The sequence below is a fragment of the Plectropomus leopardus genome, chromosome 16, assembly GCF_026936395.1.
Source record: "Plectropomus leopardus strain MGB_pleo_1.0 chromosome 16, ASM2693639v1, whole genome shotgun sequence".
Lineage (NCBI taxonomy): Eukaryota > Metazoa > Chordata > Actinopteri > Perciformes > Serranidae > Plectropomus > Plectropomus leopardus.
The window spans coordinates 686,431-697,500 of NC_142191.1; the positions used below are offsets into that span (position 1 = coordinate 686,431).

The 11,070-nt window shown below is 41.7% G+C and overlaps 1 protein-coding gene across 9 annotated transcripts in view; it reads left to right on the top strand.

The window, feature by feature from the left end:
* The window catches only part of LOC148186776 (uncharacterized), a 29,574-nt gene that overhangs the window by 13,666 nt on the left and 4,838 nt on the right, over positions 1–11,070 (top strand). For 5 of the 9 annotated variants that reach the window (XR_015779232.1, XR_015779233.1, XM_088089853.1 and 2 more), the window contains 2 exons: positions 558–652; positions 7,109–7,144. Coding sequence is in view for 4 of the 9 variants with exons in the window: in XM_088089853.1 (XP_087945979.1) it covers positions 644–652; positions 7,109–7,144 (45 nt within the window). In the remaining 5 variants the exon portion in view is untranslated. Of the gene's footprint in view, positions 1–557; positions 653–3,311; positions 3,374–7,108; positions 7,145–11,070 lie in introns of those variants that run through there. The other 4 variants (XR_015779236.1, XR_015779234.1, XR_015779235.1 and 1 more) reach the window with 2 other exon arrangements.

The window sequence follows — 11,070 nt, forward strand, 5'->3', positions numbered from 1 at the left end:
CTGCTTTTCATTTGTAACTTTTATTTAAACAGATCGATGGATGGAAATTCTGTGATTAATCATGATTTTAAAAATGAATCGTTTCATGGATGAAGAGATAGATTGTTGTTTTACATTTACAAAGCTCCTAAACTTCATCATTCACCTTCAGTTTTATTGAACGCAGCTCAGACGGCGTCTCTGATGAATGACGAGTGACATCGGTGTTGAACGCTCGGCTGCACTCGGCGCCGCTGTGTTATAAATGACTGTGTGAATGTGTAGTTGCAGCAGACAGCAGTGTGTCGCACATGTTGTTATTTCACTGTTTTTTCGTTTTTATTGGTGCGATGAGAACGTTTAATGAGGACGAGAGTTCACGGCGGCGATAATGAACGCCACGCTCCTCCTCAACAGACTCCTAATGAACTCAGTGAGAACCATCAACACGTTCATTCAGGGGCCACGCGTGTGTTTCTAACATAAAGACGCTGTATAATGAAATGTTTATATCATGAGAACTTTTCTGGAATAACTAAAAATCATCATAATCTCTTTATTTTTAACCCTACGTGCAGATTTTCCTGACTAAATTGCCCTTTCCCCACAATGGCCTCCTTGTCATCATCAGCTGGAGATAATTGACTGCAAAGGACAATCAGAGATGTGCATGGTAACGAACTGTTCACACCTACGATACACACCACCCCTCACACACAGTCTCCACTATGCAGCATGCTTTTTAATGTCTGCTTTTAGACGCAAGCATTTGTATGCATCTCCAAACGGGAGTTATCAAATTATAAAAGGAAAGACAGACATAACAGTAGAATATGCATACAGTGTCTTGATACAGGTACAACAGATAAGAATAATTGCATTTTCAAATTTTCATTCACAAGTATTTTGTTCCTGATGAAAATCTACGACTGGCAGAAAGTCTGCAGAAATATTGTGGGAGCTTTTGTATCCTGAGTATTTGTATCCATCCATCTGAAAGTAAGCTCAGTGACGCTGAACTCGTACTGTCTGCAGGACCGGGCTATTTACTGGAATAAAGGCAGAATTTCTGCTGGTGGAAAACTGCCCAAATGCTACTGAAAGTTAAGCTAGGATTTAAGGGCATTTTCTAGGATTTAAAGATGTTTCCAGGATTTTAGGAGCGCATGGCAGCCAATGTGGACAAATGCACATGCTGGGAATGATGGAAATGGTTAGGCAACAAAGTCACAGATGGTTGTTTTGTTTTTTATCTGTATTTTTGTATATGAGGCACACGGTACGGTGCAGAAAAACCCGTCAGATTCAGACAGGAAGCGAATGCCGGGCTCCTGCATGAAAGTCCGAGGTTTGTGGGACCGCTCCCACTTCTACACCTGCACTTTTTATTTTGCATCGTTACCGGCAGTGTTTCAACCTGACGCCATCTTGACGTGTTTCGTGCGCACACAACCGGTTCAGTCTGACCATTCTCAAATTACATCGTGGACGCACCACCTGGAACCGCCTGGTGCTGTCCGCCGCGGTACAATGAATGTTTTTAACGGCTGAGTTTTCAGCGGACGAGCTCCAAACGAGAACGAGTTGCATGTTTTGAATGTTCACCGTTAGAGCAGATCATTCGAAAGACGTTTCAAGGATTTTAATAGGTTTAGGGTTTTAAGACGTCTCGAGGACATTTGCACATTTCTCAGATTTAAGAAGATTTTCAAGATTCAAGTCAAGTCAATTTTAGAATGAAAACAAAGTTTGTTTCTCAATAACAACAAGACAAAAAGTCTGAAGTCTTCAGAAAAGTTTAAGCTGAGATTATTAAACTTCTTTGTAATTCAGAAGATGAAGATGAAGCTGGTCACGCCGTCGGCGTCATGGCGACCGAGCCGCCTGGCAGACTGCAGCCTGTCAGCGTTGCTAATGGCTTTTATTGGAAACAGTGACCTTTGACCCCGAGAGTCAGCCCTTCACACAGCAGATGGTGCTTAACACAGACACACACACACACACACACACACACACACACACACACACACACACACACACACTGATCTGAGTGTCTTGAGTCCTTCAGTTTATCTGCCTGGAGGCAGAGAAATCAAACATTCTGATTGGCTGAGATTAACATCAGTGGGCGGGGCCAAAGATCTTTAAACCTTCAGTCTTAAGACGAAAAACTTCATGAAGTTATGAGGAAAAGTTTTTAAAACTCTCCTTCCTTCAGGACGATTAAAATCTGTCAGTTTAGAGACGGAAGCGTTCAGAGAAAACGTCTCTGAGGAATAACTACACTGAGAGAAGTCACATCTAAACATACAGAAACTGTCAAACTACGACGTCAGCTGTGTGAAATATCCTAAATAAAGTTGAGTTATTACGTGAAAAATAAAAAATAACTAACTATTATAACTAACAGACAAAATGTTGACGTCAGTGTCCTCAGTGAGGCAGGAACGGAGGACCAAAGACAGTCACTGAGTACATTTACTCGAGTAAATTGGTTTTTTAGTTTGCAGCGACACCGTACACTGGATGCAACAAAACAGATCACATGATCAGGACCCGCCACCCCCCACCCCGTCATCTAAAAAAGGGGAAAACAAACGAGAAACGTTACGTTTAAAAATAGACTGAAAAACTGCTTAAAATTATAATAATTCTGCAGAAAAAAGGAAAACATGAATACGATAATTATAAAGATAGCTTTGAAAAAATGACCAGTGATTTTTTAAAAAAAGTTTTTTTCCACATTTTTTCTGTGGCTTTATTTGAAATGAGTTGTTGTTTTGGGGTAGGTTTGGTTTATTAATTTTTTTTTTTATTATTTATTTAGTTAGTTTTCTATTATTGTCACTGATTAACACACTAATGCATAAACTCCATACTGGCTCAATGAAGACTTTTACCAGCTTGTGGAACCCTTTTCTTGCCCACCTTGAAAAGGCCAAAATAGGCTAACCGTGCTCCTGTCCCAACAACTTTGTCTTGTGCCTCTCCTCTCTATTGTGCATATGTTTGTAACTGACTGGTGATAGTTTATGCATCTGAGCCCTGTTGTTTTGTTGTGTTTTGTTTTGTTTGTTTAAAAATGAAAAATTTAAATAAAATATTTTAAAAAAAAAAAACACACTAATGCATCAATAATTATAATACAATAATATTATATATATTATTCTGATGATTCTGCAGTATGAGTACTTTTACTTTTGGTGCTTTAAATATGTTTTGATGCAGAAGATTTTGTACTTTTACTTGTGTAAATGCAGGAGGAGGAGGAGGAGGAGGAGGAGGAGGAGGAGGAGGAGGAGGAGGAGAAGGAGGAGGAGGAGGAGTGGTTTCCCGGCACAGTGAACAGAAGTGTGAGGAGGTGACGGCAGCATTTATTTGCTTTTCTCTGCTGGTGAGGAGCCTTTGTTGAGTCCTTTTAACCCTTAACCCAACACACACACACACACACACACACACACACACACACACACACACACACACACACACACACACACACACACACACACACACACACACACACACACACACACACACACACACACACCCTGCAGTGATGGGTGATGTTGCAGGAAGAAGTATTATTGCTAAAAAATACTCCTAAAATGACTCAGTGACCTGAAAAAATACTCACAAGTTACATGTGTAAATGGTCACGCAGCAGACGTGTTTAAAGCACGTGATGATGTTTTGGAAATCGTCATGTTGGGTCCCGATTCCTGCTGCAGACACGGCGATGACTCGGCTAAAAAAAACAGCCACGTCAGCAGTTATTTTCAGCTCAGCAGGCATCTTTAATGTATTTTACTGTAACGGTGAGTTCACTCTCCTGTGACTCATCACTAAATGAATTCTGCTGAGTCACCATTTAGTTTCTGCTGCATACAAACACCCAGAGTCTGACAGGAAGTCCCACAGTGTCACATGACCACAGTGCAGAGCTTTGGTCATGTGACAGATGTGTTACAGATACATTTATCACACCAAATATAACAAATATAATATATTTATAAATATAAATCTCACCAAAACGTCAGTTTAGTGCAGTTAGTTAACCTGCTTTGTTTGGGGGCCACTCCTGCAAAACACCAACAAACCAAATCTTACAAGTTTGTAAGATTTTAGGATGTTTCTTGGATTTTGCACGTGTCAAGAGATGTAGGACTTTTTTTGTTATCCTGTACCTCAAAACTGCTGTAACAATGTACATTTCCCCACTGTGGGACGAACCAAGGATCATCTCATCTCATCTCATCTCATCTCATCTCATCTCATCTCATCTCATCTCATCTCATCTCATCTCATCTCATCTCATCTCATCTCATCTCATCTCATCTCATCTCATCTCATCTCTAGCTCAGATTTTCAAAAATTTCTTGTATTTTCGGATTTGCTAGAATTTTAGCACGTTTCTCAGATTTTGGGACTATGCTAAGATTTTAGATTAACATTATTATTTTCAAAAAATTCTCAAATTTTAGGACATTTCTTATATTTTCAAAACTATCTCTGATTTTAGGACATTTCTGAGATTTTTGGAAATTCCTCAGATTTTCAGACTTTTAAGGATTTTGGGACATTTCTCAGATTTTTGGACTTTCTAGGAGTTTAGGACATTTCCAGGATTTTGGGACATTTTTCAAATTTTAGAACATTTCTCTTTTTCAGGATTTCATTCATTCCCATTTACTGTTCTGGAGAGTTGAGTTTTATTGAAGTGAATTACTGCATTTTCATTAGATAATCGTAGGAATCTCAGCGTGGTGCAGAGAGTTCAGAGTTTGGTAACAGAGAGGACACCTTAAGGGACCGCCCCCCCCTTCTCTCTCTGGACCCTCGCCATCTGCTACAGCTGTCGCTCGCCCCAACCGCCACTCTAGTTGACAATGAACCCAAAGGCGCGGCGATAATTACAGCCGGCCGCTTGGCAACTTCTCCAGGTTTCAATTCCTTCTTTTCAGGATTCATCAGGCCCCATCTGCCGGGGCCCGAGTCTGGCATCTGGCCTCCCCGGGCCCTCCCCCTCGGCCTGCTGGGGGTTTTGTGTTGGTGCTGATTAGCGAGGCGGCCTGTAACCCTGAGAGGTGAAGACGCCTCCAGCAGAAAGACTCTCTCTGTTTGTTCAGCCACAGAGAGCCGGAGAGGAAGAAAGGACTCCTCCTGCTCCTCCTCCTCCTCCTCCTACCGCTGCTGCTCCTCCTCCTCCTCCTGCCGCTGCTGCTCCTCCTCCTCCTCCTGCCGCTGCTGCTCCTGCTACTCCTGTCCTCCTCCTCCTCCATCACAGCGAAGAATATTTGTTAAAATCCACAAAAAACAGCCTGAAAGATTTATTCAGATTTATTTTCTATTTAAAAATAAATGTTAAAAACAGTAATTTTATATGATCACAGAAGCTTTTTTTTTAATTATTATTATTATTATTATTTTGGAGGCAAGTGAGATAATCCAAAACCGCATTTGTTAATTTTTTTTTGCTTTTTTGAAGAAAATTGATGATTCAGCCTGTTTTTATATGTCTGTTCTGTGCTTTTGGTGTAATTGCGTGATGCCAAAAGCACCTTTGGCGTGTGCATGCAGAGAGCTCAGCTGAGAAATTGGCTGGACTGAATCAGTGGTGTTGTTTTTAATATGCCGACGGATGATTGGACGGTACCAGGCGCTGATTCATACATGGGCGGCGTCCACTGAGCGCGCAGCCTTACGGACCTATGCGTACATCTGCGTCAGGTTGTAATGCTTCCAGTAACTACGGAAAATTTGGAGCGCGAGGACACTTATAGGAAGGGAGGGGCGATCAATGGATCCAGCAAACCCGAACTTCCATGCAGGAGTCTGGTGTTTTCTTCCCGTCTGAACGATGTTTTTTCTCGTCCTCACCGCGAGCCTCTCATCCTAAACATCGCTCCCTGCATGTGAGGTTGTTGCCTCAACATAAGGACTTTTTTCCCCTAAATGAAGAATTAATTACTGGATCAAATGTGCAGAAAACCAAACGTAATAAATCTTAAACAGTAAATAAAATAAAAAAACAGGTTTTCTGAAGCATGGAGTCAGTTTAACCCTTTAATATCACACACCCTCACACCACTCTGCACACAAAATGCACTTTTCAAAATCAGGCTATAAAAAGTACTATACATTAATATGATTTTCTACTTTCATTGAGTCAGTCCTAATCATAAATATCAGATATTCATTAATTTTCCGAATTTTAACCATTTCAGTTCCAGGTTTTTGTCATGATAACACTATGTTTTTAGATGGAATAATTAATGATGTTGAGTCTCCTCCTCCTCAGTGTGTGAGTGTAGCTGCTGACAGTCTGGGATATGTCAGTGTGTGAGTGTAGCTGCTGACAGTCTGGGATATGTCAGTGTGTGAATGTAGCTGCTGACAGTCTGGGATATGTCAGTGATCAGCAGCTACATTGACTGTGACAGGTCACCTAGTGGAAATAGCATGTATTTCCTCCATATGCCAAATATGGTCAAAATGACCTCATCAGGTGGAAAATAGTCAAAATGACAAATTCAGAGTCAAAAGCCCAGAATGACACCCAGAAATAATACAAGTCCTGTTTTTCTGCTCTGATGGCTGTGGGATCAAAAATGTCAGTTTGAATGGGTTTCAATGGAGCATTTTTGGACCTGAACAGTCTGAATGTAACTATTTAGTTTCCACAGTGTATTTTAGACTTATTGTAGGAGCTGAGCTGCAAATTCACTGATTACACTCAAATACACAATCTGGACTACATTTAGGACACATGCATCAACACACACACAATTATCAAAAATATAAAGAATGAAAAGAGGCTAAAACGCACCAAACAGTCTTCAAGGGGTTAAATATTTGCTGTGATGTTGTTTTGGAGTATCTCTTTATATGAAGCTAATAAAAGCAGCAGGTATGTAATATTAATGCTGACAGAGACGAGCTGAGCCCTGTGGAGTGTTTTCATGTCAACATGTTTTATTTATCCAGATCTTTATTTAAACATCATGTAGAGACGAGCGCAGAGACACGAACTGCTGACGAGCAGTTTTAACTCCGTATTTATCTCATGTCTGCAGAATCAAAACAGCTCTTAAAGAAACTCTGAATTATTGATGTTTTCTGTGATTTCCAGGCGGACGGAGACTTTCTCACCTCCTCGCAGCGAGAGGTGAGTGTGCTTTTAAGATTTCTGAGAGATACAAACGTTTTATCTTTTCATCCGCAAGTTTGGTGTGTGTTCTGTTGGTGTTTCAGCTTAACTTGATTTTTTCAAAAACACTGGAAAAAGCAACAAGCAGCGGGTGAAGAAATGACTCAAAAATTAGCAAGAAATTTGCAAAAAGCACAAGAAAAGCACCTGAAAATAAAACAAAATAACATGCAAAAAAAAAAAAAAAAAGTAAGCAAGATTTGGCAAGAGTGCTTTAGAAATCATATAATTATGTAGCAATTTTAAATATGTAGCTTAATTATGATAATTGTAAATATAGTGCTTCCCCCTTTTCACCGACACATTGTTTCCTAGCTTTAAAAAAAAATGTAAATCTACTTATTTCTTGCAGTTTGTTTTTTGCAAGTTAAAAGGGTTAAACGCTTGTGGAAGCAGAACAAGATAAGTGACGGCACTGCAGGTTTCAAAGGGTTAATCAGAGTGTTTCTGGATGGTGGGTCTCCTCAGGAGGAGGTGTGGAGGACACCCCCCCTTCCCTCTGTCCTCTGGAGCGTCCCACAGAGAGACATGATGGGACGGTGGCGGGGGAGGGGTCTGACAGCTCGCTCTCTGTTTGAGTCTTTAGAAAAACCAGCTGCTCCGCTCTCAGACCGACCGACCAATCACAGCCGGACCGACCAAACCGTCCGACCAATCACAGCCGGACCGACCAAACCGTCCGACCAATCACAGCCGGACAGACCGACCAATCACAGCCTGACCGACCGACCAATCACAGCCGGACAGACCGACAAATCACAGCTGGACCGACCAAACCGACCGACCAATCACAGCCGGACAGACCGACAAATCACAGCTGGACCGACCAAACCGACCGACCAATCACAGCCGGACAGACCAAACCGACCGACCAATCACAGCCGGACAGACCAAACCGACCGACCAATCACAGCCGGACAGACCAAACCGACCGACCAATCACAGCCAGACAGACCGACAAATCACAGCCGGACAGACCAAACCGACCGACCAATCACAGCCGGACAGACCAAACCGACCGACCAATCACAGCCGGACAGACCAAACCGACTGACCAATCACAGCCAGACAGACTGACCAATCACAGCCAGACCGACCGACCAAACCGACGACCAATCACAGCCAGACTTTTGACATTCAAACCTGAACCAGAGATGCTCAGTCTGATGTTGGAAAAAGTTGAAGTTTTGTTTTATTTCTGGACTTTTAAAATCCTGTAAACGTGTTCGTCTCTCTGAAATCAGACCGAAGTGAGGACTGACACGCCCAGATCATGTGACAGGAAGTGGATTTAAACACCTAAGTGGGACTTTAACTGGACTCGGCGTTCTGAGCACGCTCCGAGTCGCCATGCCGGCCTCCCTGGGTGCTTAGAGATAGGGACTGTTAGTTATTTATGAGGGGGGAGGGGCTGCAGAACGGGTCAGACATTAAACAAATGTCGGCGCTGAGGAGGGACTCGTGTTTTTGATTTTGTCTCAGCTGAGGGACGGACAGCTTGACAAGATCGTATTTTATATTTGTCTTAAACAAACAGGATCTATATCACAGACTGTATCAATGATATAAATGTATTTTTATTTTTAATGTAGCATCACGTGACGGTGTAATTCCACATTTTGGCGACTGACAATTGTCTTTAAAGCTGAAGCTCCGCCCTCTCGTCTAAATATGGTCACTTCTGGCTGCAAAAATCCAAGATGGCGACAGCCAAAATGCCGAACTCACAGCTTTAAAATCGAAGTCCACAAATAAAAATAACAATAAATAAAAACAGAATAAAAGCAGCGGGTGATCGTCATGGTATCTACTTCTGTTATTTATACAGTCTGGTGGTTTCATTTCTGGTCTTTCCGGGTTCATCCCAAAATAATCCGTCACATTCCCGCGATAATCCCCGCTTTGTCCTGGTTTAATCCCTGATCCCGTCTCCTGTCCTCAGTGTGTCCTGAGATAATCTGTCTGTCTTGGTTTGTTCTTCTTGTGTCCGTATTCTCTCTGGATTATCGCTGGTTTAATCCTGGATTAACTCAGGTTAGATTGTCCCATATTAACCCCTTGTCTTCCTGTGGTGTGTTTCAGGTGTTAATCTCCGGTTAATCTCGGCTCTAATCTTCCTCTCTTCAGTGGTTTGTGGCTGGGAAGCTTTTGCGCGTCATGATTTGTTCAAAGACCGTCGGAAATGTGAAAATCCCAAAATAATTTCTTATTTACAGTTTCTGGCTGTGATAAATGCTTTCATTTTGGCTGTTTTTATTTTGCTGGGCTCATGGGTCTGAAAGGCAGGCTTTCACTCAAAACTACCACAAAATGTCAACATTTTCCAGCAAAAAAAATTACCAAAAGTTTTAAAAGAAAAAAATCGCCAAAAGTTTTCAAAACTTTTTGAGGGAAAAAATGCCAAGAAATCACCCATTAAATCTTTTATAAGAAAACAATTTTGAAAGAAAAGTGAAATTTCTAAAAAAGAAACAAAAATTAAAATCACCAAAAATTGTTAAAGAAAAAAAACCCAAACATAATTATATTTTTTTAAAAGAGTTTTTAAAATTCCTCCCAAATGTTAAAGGACAAACAATCACCAGAAATTTTAGAGGAAAAAAGAAATCACTGAAAAGTTTTAAAGAAAAAAAATGCCAAAAAGTTTTTTAAGTGACAAAGATTGCAAAAAGTTAAAGGAAAAATTTTTTTTTTTTTAAAAATCATCAAAATGTTAAATGAAACACAATTGCCAAAAATTTTAGAGGAAAAAGGAAAAAAAAACAAAAGTTTCATAGAAAAAATGCAAAACGTTTCTAAGAAATTACCAAAGTTTTAAAGGGAAAAAAATGTTGGTTTTTTGCTTGTTTGTTGTTTTACAATTTTTTTAAAAAAACACTCGCCAGTTAATTAAAAAAACACACTGAAAAGAAAGAAGAAATCTCCAAAAGTTTCCCAAACAAAAGTCGGTGATGTAACTCCCAAAGGTCCGGGCGTCGCACCCCCGCCCCCCTGACAGCACCTCAATCTGAAGACGGACTAATCGTTATCGTCTAAATCCTCGTTTTTCTCTGCTAAATCAGAGCAGACAGAAGTGAGAACCTGTTTTGGGAGAATCTGAGACTCTTTGAGACTCGTCCTTCGTCTCTGTTGGTGGAATATTTCAGGTTTATTTTTTTCACACTGATATAAAAATAATAAGAATTCCTCCGTCTTCGTTCTCCGGCTTTATTTAAATGGCCTCCCCTCCCCCGCCCTCTGAACGCTGACAGCTCGCCTCCTAATTTACGCCTCTGAAATATTCCATCTGCCCGGCGGCTCGATATTGATTCTGTTTCTCGTCTTTGTGTGCTGATTGTGGTCGCTGCGCGGCGGCGTTCCCGGTGCGCTCGCTGCCTAATTACAGCAGCAGCAGAAGAAGAAGAAGGCGTGTGATCAGAAAGTGATTCAGACAGCCGAATCCATCAGCGGCTCATCTGCGGACGCCGCGGCGCCGACAGCTTCTGTTTGGAGGCTGTCGGCGCCGATCGCTCCGCCCTCCGCCCCTACGAGACACCGCCGACCTCCGACTCCGCTGCGGTGATTCTCAGAGACGCTGCGGCGGCTGACAGATCAGAGCTGAAGTGTTCGTGTGTGAAGATCTGAACATCAGGCAGCAGCTTCAGAAACAGCAGGATTTATTTTAAAAAGCAGCTTTGTTTGTGTTAGCCTAGCTTAGCACAAAGACTGGAAGTGGAGGGAAACTGTTAGCGGGGAGGAAAAACCTCCTCCCGCAGAAACTCGGAGTAACTGGCCGAAAACAGCCGATAGACCGTTAAACCCCGCCGCCACCGGGCCGACCTCTGAGCAGGCAACTCTGCTTTTGTTTATTTGTTTGTTTGTTTGTTTTTCTGTTGTCACGTTAA